General features: G+C 42.3%; 10 protein-coding genes, 3 non-coding genes and 1 further gene across 13 annotated transcripts, besides 1 other annotated feature; 9 read left to right on the forward strand and 5 right to left on the reverse strand.

Moving 5' to 3' along the window:
• Positions 1-11: 11 nt before the first annotated feature.
• On the reverse strand, positions 12-2,190 carry Ecym_2280 (the record flags this gene model as incomplete).
• Positions 2,191-2,564: 374 nt separating this feature from the next.
• On the reverse strand, positions 2,565-3,572 carry SNF4 (AMP-activated serine/threonine-protein kinase regulatory subunit SNF4; the record flags this gene model as incomplete). Its single annotated transcript, XM_003644795.1, has 1 exon — positions 2,565-3,572. The coding sequence occupies one exon, from the start codon at positions 3,570-3,572 to the stop codon at positions 2,565-2,567; it is 1,008 nt and encodes a 335-aa protein (XP_003644843.1).
• Positions 3,573-4,666: 1,094 nt separating this feature from the next.
• On the reverse strand, positions 4,667-6,376 carry CDC20 (ubiquitin-protein transferase activating protein CDC20; the record flags this gene model as incomplete). Its single annotated transcript, XM_003644796.1, has 1 exon — positions 4,667-6,376. The coding sequence occupies one exon, from the start codon at positions 6,374-6,376 to the stop codon at positions 4,667-4,669; it is 1,710 nt and encodes a 569-aa protein (XP_003644844.1).
• An 800-nt stretch (positions 6,377-7,176) lies between these two features.
• Ecym_2283 (uncharacterized protein) lies at positions 7,177-7,827 on the reverse strand (the record flags this gene model as incomplete). The annotated part of the gene is made up of 1 exon (XM_003644797.1): positions 7,177-7,827. One exon carries the CDS (start codon positions 7,825-7,827, stop codon positions 7,177-7,179), a length of 651 nt encoding a protein of 216 aa, XP_003644845.1.
• Positions 7,828-9,538: 1,711 nt separating this feature from the next.
• Positions 9,539-9,824: a sequence feature (soloLTR fragment).
• A 193-nt stretch (positions 9,825-10,017) lies between these two features.
• On the forward strand, positions 10,018-10,118 carry Ecym_2284. The gene is made up of 2 exons: positions 10,018-10,053; positions 10,083-10,118. It is a non-coding gene; the product is annotated as a tRNA-Trp (tRNA).
• A 152-nt stretch (positions 10,119-10,270) lies between these two features.
• Positions 10,271-10,813, forward strand: Ecym_2285 (L-methionine (R)-S-oxide reductase; the record flags this gene model as incomplete). Its single annotated transcript, XM_003644798.1, has 1 exon — positions 10,271-10,813. The coding sequence occupies one exon, from the start codon at positions 10,271-10,273 to the stop codon at positions 10,811-10,813; it is 543 nt and encodes a 180-aa protein (XP_003644846.1).
• A 201-nt stretch (positions 10,814-11,014) lies between these two features.
• On the forward strand, positions 11,015-11,088 carry Ecym_2286. The gene has a single exon. It is a non-coding gene; the product is annotated as a tRNA-Val (tRNA).
• A 329-nt stretch (positions 11,089-11,417) lies between these two features.
• On the forward strand, positions 11,418-13,883 carry ERB1 (ribosome biogenesis protein ERB1; the record flags this gene model as incomplete). Its single annotated transcript, XM_003644799.1, has 1 exon — positions 11,418-13,883. The coding sequence occupies one exon, from the start codon at positions 11,418-11,420 to the stop codon at positions 13,881-13,883; it is 2,466 nt and encodes an 821-aa protein (XP_003644847.1).
• Positions 13,884-14,004: 121 nt separating this feature from the next.
• On the reverse strand, positions 14,005-14,805 carry CSM3 (Csm3p; the record flags this gene model as incomplete). Its single annotated transcript, XM_003644800.1, has 1 exon — positions 14,005-14,805. One exon carries the CDS (start codon positions 14,803-14,805, stop codon positions 14,005-14,007), a length of 801 nt encoding a protein of 266 aa, XP_003644848.1.
• A 622-nt stretch (positions 14,806-15,427) lies between these two features.
• Positions 15,428-15,667, forward strand: Ecym_2289 (uncharacterized protein; the record flags this gene model as incomplete). The annotated part of the gene is made up of 1 exon (XM_003644801.1): positions 15,428-15,667. The coding sequence occupies one exon, from the start codon at positions 15,428-15,430 to the stop codon at positions 15,665-15,667; it is 240 nt and encodes a 79-aa protein (XP_003644849.1).
• Positions 15,668-16,200: 533 nt separating this feature from the next.
• NUP116 (FG-nucleoporin NUP116) lies at positions 16,201-19,764 on the forward strand (the record flags this gene model as incomplete). The annotated part of the gene is made up of 1 exon (XM_003644802.1): positions 16,201-19,764. The coding sequence occupies one exon, from the start codon at positions 16,201-16,203 to the stop codon at positions 19,762-19,764; it is 3,564 nt and encodes a 1,187-aa protein (XP_003644850.1).
• Positions 19,765-20,749: 985 nt separating this feature from the next.
• Positions 20,750-20,865, forward strand: Ecym_2291. The gene is made up of 2 exons: positions 20,750-20,786; positions 20,830-20,865. It is a non-coding gene; the product is annotated as a tRNA-Phe (tRNA).
• Positions 20,866-21,208: 343 nt separating this feature from the next.
• Ecym_2292 (uncharacterized protein) lies at positions 21,209-21,871 on the forward strand (the record flags this gene model as incomplete). The annotated part of the gene is made up of 1 exon (XM_003644803.1): positions 21,209-21,871. The coding sequence occupies one exon, from the start codon at positions 21,209-21,211 to the stop codon at positions 21,869-21,871; it is 663 nt and encodes a 220-aa protein (XP_003644851.1).
• Positions 21,872-22,969: 1,098 nt separating this feature from the next.
• Positions 22,970-24,400, forward strand: IOC4 (Ioc4p; the record flags this gene model as incomplete). The annotated part of the gene is made up of 1 exon (XM_003644804.1): positions 22,970-24,400. One exon carries the CDS (start codon positions 22,970-22,972, stop codon positions 24,398-24,400), a length of 1,431 nt encoding a protein of 476 aa, XP_003644852.1.
• Between the last annotated feature and the right edge of the window lie 248 nt (positions 24,401-24,648).

Here is a 24,648-nt window from a genome sequence, read left to right on the forward strand (position 1 = left end):
TTTTTTTTTTTCTAAAAATGAGGGACGTCTAAAGATGTCATGACCATATTAATAATGCTACAAACACCTTCACCAAGAATCAGCCCTGAACTGAAAACAATCATTTTAGTTTTGACAAGTATATCGCTTTCAGTTCCACGCAACCACCAGTATGAAGTGATGCCACCAACTAACCTTGCAATTGAGAAGCTTGGGGAATTATAGATGCCCACACCGACTGCAACGCCAGATGGAATGAATTTGATCCAGTTACTGTTTGAACCGTTGAGACAGTTTTTCAGTAATGATAGAATAGCAAAAATGCTGCCTAATACAATAGAGCATCCAAGGGCATGCTCTGGTAATCTTCCACCTGTAACTAACCTAGCGCAATCTATCCATACTGCCGCAGTAGGTACTCTGAACTTTTCGTTTGGGATGTCGTAAACATTATTGTAAAAGATGTACATGAGACTGGATAATACAATAGACCAAGAAGCACCAATTAATTGGGCAACAAATTGCGCCCTGGGAGAAGCCCCTAATAGATGTCCTGTCTTTAAATCTTGCATTAAGTCGCCTGCTTGTTGTGCCCCGGCTTCTGCGACTGCTCCTGCTACCAAGTTGATAAGGACTGCAGCCTTATGATCCTTCGGTATTATAAAAACAAATATAAGTTGACATAACTTACCAATGCCACTTTACAGGATTTAAATCTGTCTCGCCCAAAGCACGCACACTTAATACTGATAGGAATGCTGCCACAAGGAGCGCTGATACCATTGCGTATACAGGAATAGTATCAGCCCCAAATAAATAGATGATTGCAATCACGCAGATCAGAGAACTCACAATCCACCCACTAATAACTGTTGTATATCTAACCAAGTACTTTGGATCTACCTCATGGTCCCGATCAGTACTCACTAATTTCACAGTACTCCGTTTTTTATTATAACTGTTAGCTATGCACATGTTTATTTCCCTTTCTTCCTCAAGAAGAATTGATTCCATTGAATCATCTAATACCGAGCTTAATAAGTCCACTTTGTTATCCACCAGAACAAACTTCACTATGGTTCTTATAGTAAAGACAATAAAGCCGACCAAACTATCTGCTATCATTATGGCAAGCGATGGCCATATTATCCACCCTTGAATACCATTTTCCCAATCATGAACATCAACTTCAGGAGATACCCATCTCATGTACCTGGCAAGTGGTGCCAGAATACCCCACCCTACAACGCATCCAAAAAAAATATAGGATACAGTTGGAAGTCCCATAATCATTCCTTGACCAATGTATGCAGGTGAAAGTTGGACATTCCATAAATACGCCTTCGACAAGTATGTCCCAAATACAGGAATTGATGTAAGAATAGGAATGAAATAGGATGCGAGCGTATAAAAAGCAGACACCATGAAGGTTCTGCAGAGCATCACGATATTTTCATGATACAAGTTTCTGGGCCGTAACCTTTCATCCTGTGGCGTATCACCTTCTAGAGCCAATGATGGAGGTACAGTTTCCTGTCTATTGAGCGCTTGTTTGGCTGGATCCTGATCGAAAGCCCTCAAACGATGGTTCTTCACACAGCCCTCTGAATTTGCTTCGTCCTGACGAGACAACCGCTGTTCCCTCATTGCTAAGAGCTCTTGAGGGGAAATTTCTTGTAAAATTTCAGAACCATTAAAGACTCCAATTACTGTAGCTGTGGCACTCCCACTAGGAAACGGCAACTTCTCTCTAACAATAACTTGCTTTCGTAATGGCACTGCAAAGAATATTCCAAAAAACGCTAATGCTAACGACCACAACAACAACTGGGGCAAGGTAAAGCGGTCGCCTGGGTTTCTAGTTCTGCCGCTCTCTTCCCATGTTAGCCACTTCTCAATTGCTGGTAGAACTCCTACAAACCCATACGCTAATGGGCCCGTACCCACTGCAACTGCAACACTCTGAACGTAGACATTTTCGACATCAGTAAATGGTTCATAATTACTAGTGATAAGCGGCCATATGTGTTTGAAAATGGCACACCCTACTAATGCACTTGGAAGCGACATCATAGAAACCCATCCCGTCTGTAAACCAAACTGAAAATTCGAAATCAGTACCAAAGACCCTATGAACAATCCCACAATTGTGGAACGGAGCGTTGCTTGTTTTATGGAAGCCTTATCATCCCACGACGTTGTCGACAACATTTTTATTCTTCACCCACTACACCAATAATGTTACTTCACCTTTCGATTAAATCTCTTCAGTAATTGAGAGTTAAGAAACGGAGATAAACTACCTAGATAATTTTTAGTGGTATTCAGCGCTTTAAAGGTTCTCTCTGTCTCTCTTGAGGATGCTTTGTAATCAACAGGGCAAATTGCATCCTATGAAGATAATTGAAAATTCAACGATGAAAGGCATTAAATCAACTTACATAATACATGTACATACATAGATAAAAGCACCAAGAGTGTCGGATTCCTCCAGTCCTAGATTTAGATTGGAAACCTGATGATAACTTCCACGAATATGAACGAGAGGAGCCTGTGAACTGTCTTATTAGACAGAACAGTTTTTTTTAATTTTCTGCGTATAATATGTACTTCAAAATATCATTCAAGGTCAAGACACCAGTTAGAAGGCCATCTTCGTCCACAATGAAGAATCTATGTACACGAGATTTTCTAATTGTATCCAATATAGTTGATAGTTTATCACTCATGGTACATGTATAGACACCCTCAAAGTCATCGCTCCTTCTCATTAGTGCTTCTCCAACACTCAGAGAAAGATCATTATAAATACCGCCCTTAATTAAACCAAGAACATCGACAGCCTCATAAACATTAATTAATTTTCCTTGTTCATCTACAATTGGTATAGACGAAACACCACCAGTGGCTAGAAGTTGAATTACATCAATGACAGGGGTACTCATAGAGCAGCTCAGCATCTGTGTAGATGTAATAATGTTTAATTCATATAACGACCTTTTTAAATACCGTATTTCCCTACAGTTTAAAGCGACAAATTTCAAAATACGGTACTGTGTAAGCACACTTACAACAATTTCTCTATGAGTTTCTTCATCTTGATCAATCAGCGGAATTCTTCTTGCCCTTGATTCAATCATTTTGCAACATGCTTCATACAAAGGCTTGAAAGGATGAATAGAACCCCTGTCAGGAGGCTCCACCCCGATCGCCTTCTCTATTTCCTTCAATCCATTCAACTGCAACTTATCAACTAGTTCAAATTTATCAGGGTTGCTAAAATAGTACTGTATAACATTGATAAAGTCCAAACTAGTCAATAGACCCGCGAATTTGGAGGTCGTCGAATCCCACAGGGGCGCTGAAACAATATTGTTTTGAAGAAGAATATTCAGTGACTTTTTAACCAACAATGATGTATCGAGAACTATTAGTCTGTAAGATACCGGCAAAACATCATATGAAGTCTTCGACTTCAGAAATAATCGAATAGACTGAACTGCAATTTTCTGTTCCAACTCAATATTTGCTCCATCCATACCCAAATTCAGATTGCCCCCAAATCCGCTTCCCCTAGCAATCGAAGCATTCATCATAACACTCAGTATCCTAATGCCACTTTCAGCCCCTATCAACAATACAATAATACAATCTTATCTGCTAACTTACTCGTATTTACTCTGTTTAAGCTAACCTGCTTCCGCCATGCTATCTTCGATACCTGTCTGGATCACGATATGTCTCCCAACGTACATAGTGATTTAATCCTTCTCTCTAATTACGCAACTTCTCTTTAAGCCACTGGAACCCTTCCAACTGGATTTTGCATGAACTTAGTCTGGGTCTTGCACTTGGCGTCTATTGTAGCCCTGCATTTTGCCTCTTTGGTCTTCAGGAAGGTACAATTTGCCACCTTTTCAGTGGAAGGTTCACGTTTCTTTTTTTGTGAAAAGTTTTAAACTATAAAAAGCACGATTTTGGACGTTGGTTTGGTTTTTTCTTAACACACGTCTATTTTGATTCTTAGAAAACCAAATCTCTTTGCCTTTTGGCTTAGATCAAGTGTAGTATCTGTTCTTTTCAGTGTAACAACTGAAATGTCCTCAATGAGGATATTATTACTGTTACAAACCCATTTTTTGGAAATCAAAAAACTTCTCTGTTGTGCCTTTTGCCGACAAGGAGTTGGGTCCTTGGAGGTTCTCTCTGGATCGTTGGTTCAGTGGGATGAGGGGTGTGAGAGATGGCTACCGTTGTTTCTGCTGTGTTTGTGGTTCGTTTTACATGGTCTGTTATGGGAGTTGGGCGGGGCAGGACGCTTTTGGGCTGTAACATGAGTGGGCTTGCTCGCTTTTCCTGTCTCAATATGCTTTTATTCCCGGGGCCATGGAGAGCTATATTCAATGGTGGTTATAATGCGAGCTATGTTATCGGTTAAACTTTTTATCCAATTTAAGCTGATGCCGGTTGTTTCAGATTGGACTAGATATGTCGTTGCCATTGCACTTTTTCGGCTACTAGACGTTGTCTCTTGTCCTTGGCCACCCTTTTTTATATTATCTTTTATTTTGGAGAGATGAGGACATCTCTCTAATATAGAAGGAAGGAATATAGTGGCTTCGGTGATTTTATCTTTGTGAATAATACTGCTAGAGCGTTGTTCTGTATAACTTATATGCGTGTCTGTCTACCTAATGATGAAATTGGTTTTCTTGGGTGAGAGGGAGGTGCTGCTTTCTTCGTCACCTTTTTTGCCAACACCCATAATCTCCAAGAAGCTTTCCGTTTCGTGGTCACGTACTTTCTTTCTTCTGGCATCGAAAACCCTGTAAAACTTCAAGTTCTCATCGCCACCAACTGTAGCAATGGTGGTACCGTCAGGTGATAGTTGGCTGGATACAATACGTGATTCGTGTGCTTGTGTGATCTCAGCAACCTTGATTTTAGAATCATAATTATATATGGAAATGGAGTTTTCAGGTGAGCCACCAGTTGCGATTATTTCTTTATTCATGTGTGAGCCCTCATAGCTCTGTCCCCAATGTAAGGACGACACTTGGGAACCTGTGTTGATGCTCCCTATGCGTGCACCAGTGGTAGTATTCCAGAAATGGATATGCCTGTCTAAAGATCCACCTCCTGTAGCCAACAGGTTAAGCACATCAGGGTGCCATGCAATTGCCTTTACTGCGGCGTTGTGGTTTCTCTTAACCCATACAGGGTCATCCTGTCTTGTATCCCAGATCATCACGGTGTTATCGTTACCACCAGATGCCAATTGTAACCCATCTTGTCTAAATTTAATACCACATACTTCGCTGGTGTGCTTTTCCCAAGTATTAACTATATGATCTTTAACTCTAACGTCGTTAACTTGTATTTCCCCACTTTTGGCTCCAATGCAAACAACAGTATCCAACCAGTCTTGAGAGCAGATTCTCACCCCAAGCAAGCTCCTCATTGTCCTTACATGGGACATGGTTTCTACGTCCCAAATCTCTGTGTTACCATCATCTTTTCCTATAGATATATGGCAGTCATCGTTAGACCAAACAACACTAGTGATCGTTTCGTTTTCAAACTCCACAAGCAAGCTAACTTCACCTGTCTCGCCGTTCCACAAGTATAAGCTTTGGTCTAATGCGATTGCTAACACGTTTTTCTGTGACCAGCTTAACAAGTTCAAATAGAAGTCGTTCTGAAAACCTGGTGCATCAAGTATCCTCTCAGGATTAGTATTAACCTTTCTTAGTCTGGCAAACTTGTTAAGTGACTGTGCACCAGAGCTGTAGTGGTACTGAGATCTACTGCCGATGGAATATAAGGCCCTTTTTACCGATGACTGCGGCGGTTGCGGAATATATTGCAAGATACGTTGCGTCATATCTAGTCCACACGCCTCAGCAATATTTTGCTTGAAAACTATCTTAGTACGAGCTTTAAGATGGGTGGAAGGAGACGCATTGGGCGGTGGCGATATATCTTGATCCTCCGTCTCATCGTCACATTTAGCCACCGTCCCCGTGTTTCTCACGGGAATAAATCTGTCGGTGGATACGAAGGCCGAAGATGCTATTTCAGAAGTATCGATAGATGCCCCATCCTTCAGTGATTCCTCCTTAAAATATGAAGAACTTTTTCGCAGAAGAGGAGGTACGCCTTGTGTTAACTTTGTACGCTGGATAGATGATGTTGAAGTTCCATGAGAGATGTTTGTGACATTTGACAGGGACCTATGGAGAGTATGATGATGATGATGTGATGCTCTATTTTTCATGACTTTATTGTGTTTTTCAACTTTAGACCAATCAGATGACACCACATTGAGCCTAGACGGTGAGGATAGCAACAACATTGAGCGATTAGCTGTTAACTTGGGCTCTTTCTTGTCCAACATTATCTATCAATTATTGTAATTTTAAACCTGCGGATTGCAATTAGGCCAATAGTAAAAAAAATTGAGAAAAAGAGCTGCCCTAATTCAGAATTGAAAAGGAAATGGACAGTTGGAATATGTTAATTCTATTGATGGTGTTAGGATGAAACAATAATTGGCGTGCTATACTGTGTCAAACCAGAATTAGACGATTAAATAGCTCTAAATCCTTTACAACACAATCCAATAGAGACCGTCCTATCACAATTCTAGCTCAATGCCAATAGAATAATACTATATGAAAATGCTGATTTCGACTGAAAAAGATGATTTTAAAAGCTGAAATTGTATTGAATGTATTTGAAAACTCTTCCTGCTCTGTTTTAGTTTCCACAACAAGGGCTCCCTCTCTGGAATGGGCAAAAGCTGGAAATAGAAATCAATACGCTCTCACCTGAGTCAATCGTAAGGAATTAGCCTGGCGTTTATGAATGGGAAATCCTCTAAAACTACTCTCATCCTGCTATAAGATTTGTGGAAAATTTCCACTTATTTATTGATGTTCCAGTTTGTTTACATTTTTCCTAATATGGAACTGTAAGTTACAGAGCTAAAAAGTCTAAAGTTCGCCAATTCTTGAATCGTAGGACTATGAGAGTAGTTAAAACCGATTTTAAATAGTTTAGCTATGTATTATGTTAATTAGTAAAAATTTCTTGTTATTTGAGGGAATGTCTATGCCAACGTAGTTTAGGAGATCAGTTATGTGTGGAGTTTATGATCGGCAGCGCAGACGCAGAAGAGTGCCGACGCGGTGCCTATTAATTGTTGGTGTCTAGACTGGCGATGAGCCCATTGAATTGGTGGTCGAGCTTTTTCAGTTGCTGGATTTGAACAAATACATCACTGTCCACTTGAAATATGTCATCATCGGAAAGGCCGGTTTTGCGGGCATCGTCTAGTAATGAGCATACTATATTGTAGAATGTTTTCATGCTGAAAAACATCTGTTCGAAGTACGGTAGCATCACAGCGAGGGTGGTCTTGTATATGCTTGTACAGATTGGAACTTCTACATGCAGACTGAGACACTTTAATATGTGTATGAAGTAATTGTGTATAGTGTCCACTTGGTGTAGTACTTGTAATATATAATCAACTTCTGAAATGTTTGCTGAGCTATTCTGTTTCTGAAAGTCCAAAATCATGTTTCGTAGATGAATCATTCCAACTATGTTATTGTATCCTAGGTCATAGTAACCCATACCTTCGTCTTCATCAAATGCCAGATTTTTATTCCCACCGGCCAGCGAGACGACTAAATTTCGTTTGTTGCTTGACGGAAGTATCAAGACATCCAAAAGTATCTCGACGAACTCTAACATTTGTCGCTCTAGAGATGCTAATAGCTCCCTGATAATTTTGTTTAAGAGCTCGATGTTCCTGGGGGAGATAGCTACGCTGTGTACCATCATTAAGTTATGTCGTCACTAACAACAAGTCCATGCATAGTGTACAAGCGTACCCACAGTGTATAGCTAGACTACCAATCCATGCACTTCACCTACATAGTCTATGTAGTCTACATATATATATATATATACATACACTACCTACATGCTTATATACGCATGTATATTCATATAGATGGTATATGCATAATGAAACAAACATAATATACCCTTTATTTTTCGATTTACGGGGACTAACTATTCCGTGGAAATTAGATAGATTAGTAGATAGATTATGAATTATTCAACCCTAAAGATGATGTAGGAATTGATGTTGAACCTATTAGTAACTCCACTTCTTGGGTAGTAGAAAATGATGGTTCCAGATATAGATTTGTGGACAGATTTTCGCGCACTATATCTCCAGGATATGCTTATTCGATCTTCCTACAACATCTTGACACCCTTCAACTGCATCTAGAACAGCTAAAGCTTCCGACCCCCATATACAGAAGGGACGCTTCTGCTCTCTCATGGTTACGCATCAGACTACGTTTCGTTTTAATCGTCTTCCCTCAAATATTTCACTTCAACCAGAGTGTGTATGTAACTAAATGCTCTTTTGCTTTTTCATTTCGCAAATATCACCTCAGGATGTGCTGCCATGTGTCAGCACAACATATTTGGACCTTGAAAGAAGAAATTTCACAAATTTATTCCCCATGTTCTCCATATGGCTTGACAAACAGATCACGGTATAGGAATCAGTTGAGTGAACCACTCCACCATCCTATACACTGTATGAACGCATTCGTGTGCGCAGCGCCGCCTCTGGAAGTGGTATTCTACCTCATTTGTACTCTTTGACCATATACGGTGTCCTTATGGCTATGCTGTTAGTTAGCATATCCCCTTCGCCACTGTCCGCCAGCTATTCCCGCTGTATGAGCAATACCATCGCGTGCGAATTATGAAACTTGCACAGCTCGCTTCGATTTTATTCCCCTGTATTACAGCATACTGATATGTCGTCGCCATAGTTTCCCCACCCAGTTTCTCCACTACTACCGGCACCAATCCTGGATTTAGTATGAACAATCTCCACATATCCGTCCTTTCCAACCCCTAAGTTGAAGGAATGCTTCTAATTTACGGATCTAGATCGTTTAAATTACTTTCTACATAACCTGCCTATTTAACACACACCGCCTACTTTCTTTTCCGTGGGATATCGAGTCTTTTGAGTTCTGGTGGGGCAGCAATATAGCTGAGGGGTTTATAAGCAGACTTACCCCTTTTTATTATAAATCAATTATCTTGACAACTCCGAGGTTTGAATGCAACGTTTCTAAGCCAAGATATACTGCGAACCACGAATCATCTGATTCTAACCTGTGTTCAAGCCTGTGCCCAGCTTCTACCTGAACTTAAACTTACTAAGACCCTGGATTTCTCTTCTTTTCTATAAGGGAAAAAGAACCTTCCATGATGCTGCTATATATATTTAGCATCGTCGATGCTCTTCCTTATATTTGTTCATATCTATGACGCATGGTCATCAATGCTAGAAAAAACAAGACCTATATAAAATATCAACTTGGTAGTCCGCAAGCAAAATCAATACTCAGGGAAGATAGAGGGCAAGGGACACACTCTGCATTATGGCCTGGTTCCTTTATCGTTCCTATGTAGCAACTATAACCATGTAAGTTTAATAGGCATCATCTACTCATGTCGAGGGCCACTAGATGAGGTCACGTGCTAGCTTGAACTTCTCGTCACGTGCCAACTAATACTTAGGTTGATGATCAGTTACTGTTTATATAGTCTCTAATCTGGCTCAACTACCCTCTGGGGATCTAGCTGGACCTATATCTAATCTAATCTAGCTAGTTTGGGTCTTCTTATATAGTTTCTGTTGTCCTACTTAAGCTCTCTTGACTTAATCGCTATGCAGATTCCTAGCCGATAACAGCTCAATGGTTATCTTGACACTTCTAACAACTCTGATTCGCTGTTATACAATGGTTATCATCTTCATAGTCTCCTAACGACTTTGATTCGCTGCTTCTTTGTCTTGTTATCGTGACTATCAACATGCTCCTTAGCCTGACTATCATAACTATCGGGATGCTCTTTTGATTTTACGACATCTCACATGATAATATGATAGTATATAATCCTCTTCTTTGAGTTTACTCCTTATAAGATGAAGCGGTGGCTCAATGGTAGAGCTTTCGACTCCAGTTAGATCCTGGAAATTTCCGGAGACTGCAATCGAAGGGTTGCAGGTTCAATTCCTGTCCGTTTCATTTTTTCAATTTTTCTAGCCTACAAAATTGGTAATTTGGTATAATTACACACACATAGACACAGATCTTTTCTCTTCGCATGAGTTGTCTAACGTAGTAGTGGTAGTTTTTGTATCTCTTTGTAACAATTGCTACTTATATAGTTCTTCATCATGGCAGACTCTGGTCATAACGATAATATTTATCATGCGGAATATTCAAACTATTCTACCTCGAACAAGGAAGAGACCCTAGAACAATTAAATGATTCTTACAGAGGGCTAGTTGCTGGGCAGGATAATCTGGTTTGTAATTTAGCCAATGCTTCTTCCTTGCTATGGTATGCATATAAAAATTTGGGTATAAATGTGAATTGGGCAGGTTTTTACATTACCAAGAAGGATAACGACCAAAAGTTGATTCTTGGTCCATTTCAAGGGAAGGTGGCTTGTCAGGAAATCCAATTTGGAAGCGGAGTCTGTGGAACAGCAGCACTAAATCAGCAGACTGAAGTTGTGTCCGATGTTAGTAAGTTCCCAGGACATATTCCATGCGATGGAGAAACCAAAAGTGAAATTGTTGTACCGATTATTTTAAACAACAAAACTGTAGCTTTGATCGACATAGACTGTTTGGACTACGATGCTTTTGGAGATGTGGACAGACGTTATTTGGAAGAGCTCGCTAGTTTAATCGTTGAGACATGCAAATTCTAGTTCAAAAATAGTCTATATTCGACCTTATTTTAATACACTGTTGTAAAACATGTTCGTTTTTTGGCTTAAGTAGCATTAAGTATTAAGATTGTGATACTGAATTATCTCTTCTAGACTGTAAGATGTACCATGCTCGTTCTAATAGTTGTTGCCCCCATCCATGATATTGGTCCATTAACCAGAATGGAAATACAAAAAATGTGATTTCGCCCAGGATCGAACTGGGGACGTTCTGCGTGTTAAGCAGATGCCATAACCGACTAGACCACGAAACCAACTTTAAGCTGTGAAAAACCTTGCTTTAAAGTGTATATAGTCATACAGATAGCATCACATGAAGTAGCATCTAATAGTATAAACGAAACTAATAATCTACTTTTATGTATTAATAACCTTAGATCCTCATCTGGTACTTTGAACTGAGGTAACGGATTAGGGTTGAATAATGATCTGAATTCAACATCACGTGAATAATTGCTTTTTTTACCGCATAAAAATTTTTTTAAAGCAGAACTGAAAAACTGATGAGATGAGATAAACCAAAGGTACCAGGACTTGGGTATAGATAAATATAAACAGCATCTGAGTTTAATCACTATAGAGGATGGTTTGTGATAAAAAGGATAGGTCTGAAAATAAGCCATCGGTTTCTACTAAGAGGACTGTTGAAAGTCTGGAAGTAGAAGAACCTAAGCCTACAGATGACGAATTGAACGTTAACGGTCTGATAGACGAAAGTGACAGTGACGATGAAGACGAAGACGAAGACGAATTCCAATCTGCTGAAGAGGGTATAGTAAGTTCTAAATTTCAAGATCTTGATGAAAGTGTAGCAGATGGAGGGTCGGACTCGGACGCAGACTCGGATGCAGAGTTTAATAAGTTATTGGCGGTGGATGAGGGAGATGAGGCAGAATTAGAATACGATTCCACTGATTTCTCAGACGATACGAGTTCACTACGAGACAAGCTTTCTGGTTTCAAATCGAAAACTATCTTAACTGATGATAGCAATGTTATTGAGACTAAGTTTTCAGATGGTAAACCTAGAATAATCAAACCTGAGATCAATCCGGTTTATGATAGCGATGATACAGATGGGGAAGCTCAAAATACCATTGGTAATATACCGTTATCTGCGTATGATGAAATGCCTCATATTGGTTATGACATCAATGGTAAAAGAATTATGAGACCTGCGAAAGGTTCTGCATTGGATGCACTCCTGGATTCTATCGAACTCCCTGAGGGCTGGACTGGGTTGTTAGACAAGAATTCTGGTGCATCGTTGAACCTAACCGACGAGGAATTAAAATTTATAGCCAAGATTCAGAACAATGAACAAACAGATGATTCTATTAATCCTTATGAACCATTGGTCGATTGGTTTACCAGGCATGAAGAAATTATGCCTGTGACTGCTATTCCAGAGCCTAAGAGAAGATTTATCCCATCAACAAGCGAAGCAAAACGTATCATGAAGATAGTTAAAGCTATCAGGGAGGGTCGTATCATTCCACCAAAGAAGTTGAAGGAGATGAGAGAGAAGGAAGATGCGGAAAATCATAATTATGATTTATGGGAAAATTCTGAAACCACCAATGATCATATCATGAATTTAAGAGCTCCAAAGTTACCTCCTCCAACTAATGAAGAGTCTTATAACCCACCTGAGGAATACTTACTGACTCCAGAAGAGAGAGAAGAATGGGAAAAGTTGGATCCAAGCGAGAGGGAAAGATCATTTATCCCTCAGAAGTTTGGATCTTTAAGAAAAGTCCCTGGGTACACCGAATCTGTCAGAGAACGGTTTGAGAGATCTTTAGATTTGTATTTGGCTCCTCGTGTTCGTAAAAACAAATTGAATATTGATCCAGAGTCACTAATTCCAGAGCTACCATCTCCAAAAGACTTGAGGCCCTTCCCAATTCGCTGTTCTACCGTATATCAGGGACATACGGGTAAAATCCGTGCCCTGTCCATTGATCCAAATGGTTTGTGGTTGGCTACTGGATCCGATGATGGAACGGTAAGGATATGGGAGATTTTAACAGGAAGAGAAGTCTACAAGGTTACCATCATTGATATTTCAGAGAACAAAGAAGACCACATTGACGCCATTGAATGGAATCCAGAAAAATCTATTGGTCTGTTGGCTGTAGCTGCTGCCGAAAATATATATCTGATTGTACCACCTATCTTTGGATTTGAAATAGAAAACAACAGTAGGCTGAAGGTTGAAAATGGTTTCGGTTTTGATACTTTTGGTAATACAAAGAAAGCAAATCTAAATGTTAACTCAGATGATGAGGAAGACGATAGTGCGGGTGATTCTAAGACATCTGCTGTGAATAAGCAAGTGGCTCAATGGAATAAGGCAACCCAAAAACAAATAGAGAATGACATAGCAATTGTTATTACTTGTCGGAAAATCGTAAAGAAACTCTCCTGGCATAGAAAAGGTGACTACTTTGTTACGGTGCAACCTGAATCTGGCCATACCTCTGTTTTGATCCACCAGCTGTCTAAACATCTGACTCAATCTCCTTTTAAGAAATCCAAGGGTATAATTATGGACACCAAGTTTCATCCGTTTAAGCCCCAATTATTTGTATGCTCTCAGAGATACGTTAGAATTTACGATCTTTCGCAACAAGTGCTAGTAAAGAAGTTGTTGCCTGGAGCTCGTTGGTTATCCACCATTGATATACATCCTAGAGGTGACAACCTAATTGCATCTTCGTTTGATAAGCGGGTATTGTGGCACGATCTAGATCTCTCATCGACCCCATACAAGACTTTGAGGTATCATGAGAAGGCTGTCAGAAGTGTTGCTTTCCATAAGAAGCTACCGTTGTTCTGCTCCGCTGCTGACGACGGAACCATACACGTTTTCCACGCCACTGTTTATGATGATATGATGAAGAACCCTCTCTTGGTGCCATTGAAAAAATTAACAGGCCACCAACTGGTGAACAGTCTGGGTGTCTTGAACACCGTCTGGCATCCAAGAGAAGCCTGGTTATTTTCATCAGGCGCTGACAACACAGCCCGTTTGTGGACCACTTAAACAGCACATCCTTGTCCAAAGTTAAATAGAACAGAACTCTGTATAATACCATTAAACGTCTACATGCTATAAAAATATAATCCGCAAAGGATAATCATATAAACAAGCACCCGTGACCCCGCTAGCCGCCCTGCTCCATCTCCCGGAGAATCGCCAGTTGATCCTCATCCTCATATTCTTCGCCCGAGTAACCCATTTCTTGCTCTACATCTTGCAGTTCCCTCAGCAGCAGCTCTTCTTCCTGGTTCACCTGCGATGACACTGTTGTAGCTGCAGTGGAAGGAGTATCCGCCGTCAAACTATCGCTACTACCTTTCGACAGCCCTTCAACCGGCCTCCCTGAACATCCCTCATGCAGTCCTTCCGGCACCTCAATGTCCCCAAATGTTGACGGTCCGGATACCTGCTTCAAGCCACCTACATGAGAATTAGTATACAATTCATCATTGTCCTCATCCCCATCCACATCCATACCCACACTCCTTACTCCGCCACCACCTGAAAACCTATCCAGCTCCTCCCGGATCAATTCCATCCGATACTGCCGTAGCAGCTTATCAGTTTTCCCTAGTCTATCGCACACACTGACAAAATCCTTAAATTTCGCCTTAGGATACAACTCATGCGCCCATAACTGATAAAACTGTAATAAATGACAAAGATTCTGATATGTGTCCCTACGTTTAGAGATTCTTCCATACTTAGGCCCATTCTTCAACAGATAAGGCAACCCTTTACTACTTACTAGCCTCTCATAATGCAATTTAACAACTGTTCTGCTACGTTTTATCTCAATTGTCGTTGGGTCTGCATCCATCACCCCACCCTCCAGAATATCGGACGCATCAGCAACAGCACCAGCACCAGAACCTGACTGCCCGTCTACGTCGCCATGCTCTCCAACATGTCCTGCAGAATCCATAGTGGCCTTGTTCCCTCACCACTGACTATACTAGAACCGCCTTCCCCTGAGTCCTGCTCCGAATTACTGATTATCCTGCTGTGTTTAAACCACATTGCCACCGGGCACTGGTGCCCGGTGGCAATGTGGTTTAAACACCAAAACTGAACGCGACGCGTAAACCCTGCTCCTGGTCACGTGCTCCAATTTGCTGAATTGTAACGTGATCCATAAACCCGCGCATTTATCCCGCAGCGCGCCTGAACTTCTGGTGAAGCCACACTTCCACGCTGAAACCGACACTGACTGTGGACGGCCTTCAACGTGCCGAGGATTGGCGAATCCCCGCTGTCACAAAGCTCGGCGACCATGTAGCCCAACTATTGTCGATCTTCCCGGGGAGTTGGAGGTGTGTGCTTGTGGCGTTTTGTGCTTCTTGTGGCGGCTTTTCCATGGTGTTAAACTGTCTCTCTCCCTCTCTATACTGTAATTTACGTTTTACTTTTAATATGTTGCACAGATTATCCATTATAATCTTTTTGATATAAGTACGGCATCGGTGGGGATTCCACCAAGATCAAGAGGATGGGAGGGTTTCCAAAAAATCCCAACGGGCAACCACTGCAGTAGAGGTCAGGGAGCCATGGAATTATACTACGGATTTTACTCGGAGAATAATGTATGTTGCGATGCGACGGTGACATTGTCTTGTATGGGAGAGGATGCAGGCAGGACAGAAATGCCAGAGGGATTAAGTGGAGGCTATGATGATGATGAGTGCGAGGATATGATTGTTGATTTTAACATGGGTTCGTTGGAAGCTATGAATCTCAAGACATGGCAGATGATGGTGGAGGTAGCAGATAAGTTAGAGAGGTTATAATGGAGTGTGTTCGTGTATGGTGAGCTGCATAACGGATTTGCGGTGGCGGCTACGGCCTTTGTTTCTGGGCATGGTGCGGGCACAGGCAGGATGTTGCATCACGCAGTAGCATGGGAATGGCCTGCATGGGATATATGGATATATGATACATAGATAGAGCAAACCGATATTTGTTTTCGGTGTATTTGGTGTTGCATTCTCTGTAGGGATAAGGTACGCCACATGGAAGGTTCTTCGGTATTCAATTAGGCAACAAAATAAGAGGATATATATATTTAATTGGATTTACGTATGCGGGGACGGCGATGCGAGAACGCGCGCACATCAAATCCGTGGATAGTGATTGTTGATGGTATCACCATTGACGGGTTTGAATCCGGGTAATGTAGTTTAAAAAATTTTAGTGGGCTTCTTTTTTATATTACAGAAACAAGGATGTTGTTTATTGATGGATCTTAACCCTTCTTATTGGCGGACAGAACAAAGGAAAGCTATACGATAAGATTCAAAAGAAACTTCTCAAAATCTAGTCGATGTTTGGTGTGTCGAGGCCTACTTTCGGTAATACAGGGGCTTCGCCTTTTGGGCAGCAACAAACAGGGACGTTCGGTCAACCTCAATCTACGACAAATGCATTTGGGTCCAACACCACGAATAATGCGCAGTCAGGGTTTGGTGGGTTCGGAAACACCCAACAACAAGCCACACCTTCTCCTTTTGGTATGTCACAGCAACAACAAAGTAATAATGGTCCATTTGGTCAGGCAACGTCCTCGGTGTCGAATCCGCCTTCCCTGTTCAATGGCAACGCAGGAGGTCAAGCAGCTGCAGGTGGGACTGGAATCAAGCCGTTCAGTGCCTATACGGAAAAAGATGCGACTACTGGTGTCAACAATGCATTCCAGTCGATTTCGTGCATGCCAGAGTATAAGAACTATTCGTTTGAAGAGTTAAGATTCCAGGACTATAAAGCGAACAACAAGTATGGTCAAGGGGGAACAGGCGCCGGGGGGAACGTTGCTTCGTCTTTTGGGGCACAATCAAACAGTTCCCCTTTTGGTACTAACAATCAAGCATCTTTTGGTGTAGGAAACGCTAATGCTTCCTCGACAGGAGGGTTCTTTGGCCAAGCCAATACCAATACGGCAAGCTCTCCCTTCAATCAGAATACCACTAGCAATGCATTTGGCCAGGCTACTGCGAACTCGCCTTTTGTTCAGACCAGTACGAATGCTTTTGGTCAAGGTGCAGCTGGGGCTAGTAGTTCACCGTTTGGTCAGGGCAATGCTGCAGCTAACTCTCCTTTTGGCTTAAAGACCGCCACCACAACAGGTGCTGGCGGTGGCGGTGGGTTATTTGGACAAAATAACACGAGCGCTACATTTGGACAGAATGCCACTACTAGCGGCGGCTTATTTGGCCAAAGTGGCAATGCCAATAATGCTTCACCATTTGGCCAATCTAGTACGTTTAATCAGGCGGCTAATACGTCTGCTGGCGGCTTATTTGGTCAAAATAATAATCAGCAACAGCAACAGCCTGGCAGCATGTTTGCCTCTAGTAACAATCAACAGTCTGGTGGGTTGTTTGGCCAAAATAATACTCAACAGCAGAGCACAGGCTTGTTTGGCAATGCTAACAGTGCTACCGCCACTTTTGGCCAAAGTAATACCTCTGGGTTATTCAACAAGCCTACTACAGCGGGCGGCTTGTTCGGTCAAAGCGGCACCCAGCCACAACAGCAGGGTGGCGGACTCTTTGGACAAAATAATACAAACACTGTATTTGGCCAAGGTAATCCGTCATCTGGTGGCTTATTTGGGCAAACTCAGCAAGCTCAACCTCCACAAGCAGGAGGCCCTAGTGGTGCTGGTGCTGGTGCTGGTGCTGGCATTTTTGGACAGAACACCCAGCAGGGTAGTCTCTTCGGTCAAAGTAATAACACGCAGCAGCCGCAACAACAGCAGCAACAACCACAACAAGGTGGTCTCTTTGTACAAAACGGCCAACAACAGCAAGGTGGCTTGTTTGGCCAAAATAGTGGAAGTAATAGCTTTAGGCAAACCAGTAATGCCGCTGCAGGTGGGATTTTTGGAAGCAAACCCCCTGCAACTGGCGGCTTATTTGGCCAGAATACAGTTGGTGGCAATAGATTTGGTCAACCCACTACTAACAATACCAATACAGGCGGGTTATTCGGTCAGAATAATGCCCAGCAGCAGAGTGGAGGTATGTTTGGGTCTAATAATACCCAACAACCGTCTGGAGGGTTGTTTGGACAAAATAGCAATGCTCAGCAACAGCCAGGCAGCGGTTTGTTCGGACAAAACAACAATACTCAGCAACTAGGAGGAGGACTATTTGGTCAGAATAACAATCAGCAACAGGGTGGTGGGATGTTTGGTTCCAAGCCTACAGGTACGTCGACTGGAGGTTTGTTTAGTGGGGGTAACAATGCACCTGCTGCTGGCGGTTTGTTTGGCAACAACAATCAACAGCAGCAGCAGCAGCAGCAAGGCGGTGGCTTGTTTGGCAATAATACTGCTCAGTCGGGTGCAATTGCTGGAGGCTTGTTTGGGAACAAAACTCTGAACAACAATACAGGTGCAGGATTATTTGGTAACAATTCTTCATCGCAGACTAACAATACCGGAGTTGGTTTATTTGGCAGCACTAATAATGTCAATGCCAATTCCAATTCCGGTTCTGGTGGTCTGTTCACTCCCAAACCTCTTAACGCCTCATCCTCTAGTGCTACAGGTAGTTTGTTTGGATCAAAACCGTCCGGAACTTCTACTGTGGGCGCTACGGGTGGTGGACTTTTTAGTTCAAAGCCTGGAGTGGCAACTAGCTCTGGTCTTTTTGGACCAAAGGCTCCTGGTTCCACCACCAATGGACTGTTTGGAAATACCAATTCATCATCAACGGGATCAAACATTGCTAATCTTCAACAACCTGTGGGGAATTCTGTGTCCTCTGCCCAACAAGGAAATAACCCATATGGTACCAATGAACTCTTTTCGCGAGTTATTATCCCAAATTCATTTACACAACCCTCAAAGCCAAGCGCTACAAAAATTAACGCTGACAACAAGAAGAAAGCTTCTTTGACTAGTGCATACAGACTCGCTCCAAAGCCACTATTTAGCCCGAAGTCCAAAGCTAACGGCACTGCTGCGCGCTCTGGAAACAACATTATGAGCAGAAAAGTCTCCTCCATGTCGTCTTCACAAGAGTCCACCAGAGAGTTAGTTCCGACTTCTACCGGTTCTTCCACTGTGTTTACTAATGAGACAGATGAAATCATCTTATCTTCCACTAATAGGCTTTTTAACCCGGACAAGAAATCATTCAAAAACCTAATATTGAACAGGAAAAAAATGGAAGACGCCGCCGGTGTGGGAAATGATGGAAACGAGGAGCCAAAGAGAATTACTTTTGCGCCCGCACTTGCTAGCGAGAAAGAGACCTCCCAAAGTAAGGAGTCCAATTTCTTTGAAACCGTACATGATACACCCGCGGCCGCAAAAGAAAACAAGAAGCCATCCTATATATTTAATGGTACTAACCTGCCTATAATGCAGGCAAATACCGCCGTGGAGGAAAAGAAAGATATTGTGAAACCTTCCGGTTTTGTCGGGGACGATCTTTCTTTCATTGAAGATGGATACTATATATCTCCTTCCCTGGAGACCTTGTCATCGATGACGTTGTTACAGCTTCGGAAAGTATCTGGCCTAGTTGTGGGTCAAAATGATTACGGGAAGATCGAGTTTTTAGCCCCTGTCGACTTGTCCAATATTTCTCTGCCCACGATTTGCGGCAACTTGGTCCGTTTTGCGGAGAAGGTATGTGAGGTCAGCTACGTCGGCAATATTGCCCCTCCGCCAGGCGACCAATTAAATGTTCGCGCCCGCATAACGCTTCACAGCACTTATCCAACTGACAAGGCAACCAGACAGCCAATTAAGGATCCTAAACATCCCATATTGAAGAGACACATTGAAAAGTTGAAGAAGATCGAGCACACAAAGTTCGAATCTTACGATGTGAAGACAGGGAGTTACATCTTCATTGTTGAAACTCCTGTTGCATAAGTCTCTTGATATTCATTCAAATCTCAAGAAACTCGGCACGGCAATATAAACAAATGCCAATAATTATCTCCAACCGCCTAGTACATAGTCTACCTAATTCACATGTATAGAGAGACATCCAACCGTTTGTCTTTGTAATCTAAATACAATTTGTATATCACCATATATTCTTCCTAGCCACCTTTGGCGGTTCGTCCGCCTGATCGTCATCCAGGTGAATGCGTCCCAGATTGGGGATGACGATATGGCACGGCGGTCGGTGCGGAACCATCGGCTACATTCCTTAATTGCGAGAGCATGATTCAGGAAAGAACGTCTCTTCTGAACATCTCGACTTGCCATGGGGAGCTTGTTACCCACTACTCAAACAATAGCATGCCACCGCATGCTTGGCATATATCTAGTCGAGTTGCCCACTGTGAGCAAAAAATGGAAACAATAGCTTGCAGGCTGTTTTGGTTCTCGAGATTTGCCAACGGTTATTGTTAGACGAAATTGCGTCACTGTCACCGATCCGCTACTATCTGTGCACACCTTACAACAGACCCACGCCCAGCTCGCTTCAAAGATCTTCGGTCTAGAGCCAGGCAAACCTTAGCCCACTGGCAACCCAACTCCACGGATTTACATTATGTAAAATCACTCGATTGTCTACGTAACATCTTTGTTTGTCCTACGGCCATTGTATGCACCCGTGGAGAAACCCATCGAATTTCATACCTGAGGGATATTTCGCAAACAACGGTCCAAGTGGAGTGCACAAACTACACCAACTCCACGTAATTCTCTTTTCTCAAATCAATCTTGTCATGTCATCATCTTCGAGAATAAACCTCGCGGCCCCTCATTCTACACTGACTCAGTTGGCTCACCCACCACCAGCTGTCGACATAACTACCTCCCCTGCCCAAATCACCGGTCCCGCAACCCACGTGACCAACCCCCCAGTACTACCCCTCACAGAAAGCTTCCTACCAACGTTTGTGCGGATTTAGCTCAGTTGGGAGAGCGCCAGACTGAAGAAAAGCGAAACCGCGTCTCCCGTGTGTCCGCCCGTTCTCCGCAATCTGGAGGTCCTGTGTTCGATCCACAGAATTCGCAAACCCCTTTTTTTGGTTCCACCCAACGGAGCACGTGCATGGTGATAACAGCTGTGAAGAAAAAGAAAAAATTTCCTGTTGGAGCAATGGCCTTAGATATTTTAACTTGTTTTGTACTCCTTTAACTTGTTTGAGATAGTGATCTTTTGCAGTAGTAAAGTGGTATAGTACAGTATACACCAAATTAACAAATCAAGGAATAGTAGAGAACTCTGTGATAGTTACGTTTTTGACAAAGAGGATTAGCTGATACCAGAAAAAAAACGAGTTTATAGTGTGTGCTGCCGATCCCGCTATTATCGTGCTACGAAAAGATTTGTATTGAAAGAACAAGTAAGCCAAAGATGTCTGACACAGAGAAACAAGATCAACCTCAACAGAAGGAGAGGAGAAAAATCGAAATCAAGTTTATTCAAGATAAGACTAGGCGTCATATCACATTTTCGAAACGTAAGCATGGGATTATGAAGAAGGCGTATGAATTGTCTGTGTTGACTGGCACCCAGGTTCTTCTTCTTGTTGTGTCCGAGACAGGACTTGTTTACACTTTTACGACTCCAAAATTTCAGCCTATAGTGACACAACCTGAGGGTAAGAATCTTATTCAAGCATGTTTGAACGCACCTGAGGAAGAAGAGGAGGACGAGGACGAGGAGGACGATGATGAGGAAATCAAGGACGAGGATAAACCAGACGTTTCTGTGGGTGGTGTTGCTGGTCCAAACGCCGTTCAAGATGCGTCGGGGAATCCTAACGCAGTTAATGTTGGTGTACCATCGAACGACCATGTTGCAGCTGCACATTCGGTTGCTGCAGGGGCTGCAGCGCACCATCATCACCACCATCATCATCATGCAGCGGCGGCGGCAGTGGCGGCGCATCATCAGCAGCTTCCTCCTCAGCAGCAGCAGAATTTTAATAATCCTGCCGCCTACTTGAATGCTGAGCAGGCTGCTGTTTACCAGCAGTATTTCAACGGTGTGAACTCACAACAAGGTCAATATTGAGTCGCCGCATTCCATTTTCCAGCCATCCCCCCTGTCCGTATTGATTATTAACTTTTTTTAATTACCAAATCTCCTCCTCTTCTCCAAGCCCTCTATTTACCCTCTGCAAGACATATATGAATGGATTTTTTGTTGTGCACTGACTTTTCCTTCCATTTCATTTTTTTATCAACTCTATATCTCTTGTATCTCTTTTGTTTATCTGATCATACATGGGAATCGTTTTTATTTCTCCTCTTTCGTCTACATCTTTCTCCCCAACCTCTCACATTTACAGGCTATTTCTCGTGAATAGCCAAGGGTATTATTAAATTGAATCCACACTATTTCACCTTTCATGCTTTATTATTATTATTATTATTATTATTATTATTATTATTATTATCCTCTGCCGTTGCCTCCCTTTTCGGTTCCGTTGAACTCATGACACTTAACCCTGTACCTCATCAGTATCCCATTCTCAGCCCCATCCACAAGCCCCCCTTCGTACCAAATTCTGAGTCTTAATATTTGTATTGTCTGTGTTGTATTGTAGCTATGCGGTCCCTCGGCAAATATACCCACTATAGCAACAAGACGCATTATTATATATACCTTTAGACATCTCCCTCCCTCTCTCCCTCCGTACCGGTCCCTCCCATATAACTGCCCATTCCATCTACTGCTGATCGTTTGTATTTTTAATTCAGTCTTGTTTTATTTAAAGGATTTATCTCATCGTCTGGATAGCGTCTAGACGTATCGCACAATTCAATCGACGTTTCCGCTCTCTATGCAAAAACAAAAAATTATTGAAAGAGCAGCAGCAAGATTTAAAGATGGAAAGAATGAGTTGAATTGAATGAGTGAGAGAGAGAGCCCGTACTCGTTAAGTAAGGTTTATAAAAGACAAAAGCTACAGATTGTAAGGGGGCATTCAGACGGTGACCATTTGGTAGTTTCGATAGTTGGTTTTATCAGCAGAGATAATTTTTTGGGATTATATATTGTTATAATCCATCTTTATTGGTTTGTTTGGAGCACATCGCGATCGACAAATATTGGTAGCTGTTGGTTTTAGAGGTTGAGGATCGAGTGAGTTTTAATTCAGAAGGAACAATGCCAGCTAAACATGTTTATCAGCCTACAGATATTGTGCTTGCGAAAATGAAGGGGTATCCTTCTTGGCCTGCGATGATTATTCCGAATGAAATCATACCGCCTAATGTGATCAGACTACACCGGAAGAACCAGCGTCAGGGCGAGGATGTAGATGATGAGGCGGAACAGGATGATGCTGAGGAGAGTGATTCCAAGTATATTGTATATTCAGATTTGCTCAAGTTTCGGAGGTTTGATAAGGTACAGTCGTCCTACTGTCTGAAGTTCTTGTGTGATGACACGTACACGTGGCTTAAGGCTCAAGATATGTCACCGTTAACCGTGGAGCAATGTAAGGAGTGGCTGAGTAAGTCTAACAAGTCGAAGAAGAAACAGAATAGTAAGAACAAAAAGTTGGTGGAGGCTTATGAGATGGCGATGAAGGGCACGGATGGGATTGACGTGTGGGAGTTTGTGGAGTATGGTAGTTCTGGAAGACCGGAAGACGAGGAAGAATATCTTGAAGAATCCACGCCTGGTGATGATGATCCGGAAGACTCAGTTGAGTTTCAAGATGAAGAAGAGGATGAGGATGAGGATGAAGAAGAAGTCGGGGGTGCTACTAATGGGAGCAAACTCTCGCCGAAGAGGAAAGAAAGGGTAACTTTGAAGCCTACGAGGAGCAGTAAGAGACAGAGGGCAGCAAGAGAGAGGAAGGAACAAGAGGTGAAACCCAAGCGACAGACTCGTTCTTCGAGATCAAAGAGAGAAGTTGCTCTAGCTCAGGTTGACAATACAAGCGACTTGAAGGGCATAGAAAATGATAAAGATGTTGAATCAGGATCCAAAAGGACTATTGGACGTAGTAAGAAAACTGCATCAGATAAGAAACAGGCAAATAGTAAGAAAAATAAGATTCAAGAACCCCAGCGATACAAGTACGAGGATGACGAGAATTGGGAGATTGTTGGTATGGGTCCTCAGGATCTGACCATAAATTCATCTAACCCACTCCTCAATAGACTCTCACAAAAGAAAAATCTAGAACTTCATAACGAGTTAAAACTTGACCTTCAAGATAAGCTGTTTATGATCAACAGGCTTCTCCTGGATGGAGTATTAAGTAGCGAGGCTTCTCAGGATGAATTTGAGATCATAATCGATGAAATAGATATTGCCATCAGTATGAAGGGATCTCACAACGAACTCATTACTGTTTTTCTTGCAAACAACGAGCTCTTGGCCAATCTGCGTGCCCTTTTCAACTTGAAGCAGAATCAGCTCAAGGCATTCAACCTCTGGGATAAATTTATGGCCATATTCGATGAAGTCTACGGCTTTGAATTTACACCTGAGGCTCAACCTTGGTCACTGGACGCTATGAATACTCAAGAATCTGCTACCCATGCAGGACCGGACAGACTATCTCCTCAGCCGAATGGGGGTTAACCGCCCTCTGTCTTCAATCACTCCATCTCTTCTCACTTAACCTTCCCGCACCCCCAATGTCCTATTTTACCATCGCCATATTTTCGTATGCTTCTTTTATAGACAAATTAATCATCTTGCTTCTGTATAACTAATTACTGGTACCTTCTCACAATACTCTTCCGCCAAGTACTGTACTGATGCCCGTTGTACAGTTTGATCTCCAAACACCACGAAGTTCGCGGAATGCCTATTCCCCGTTAGTGGCA

The sequence above is a fragment of the Eremothecium cymbalariae genome, chromosome 2, assembly GCF_000235365.1.
Source record: "Eremothecium cymbalariae DBVPG#7215 chromosome 2, complete sequence".
Lineage (NCBI taxonomy): Eukaryota > Fungi > Ascomycota > Saccharomycetes > Saccharomycetales > Saccharomycetaceae > Eremothecium > Eremothecium cymbalariae.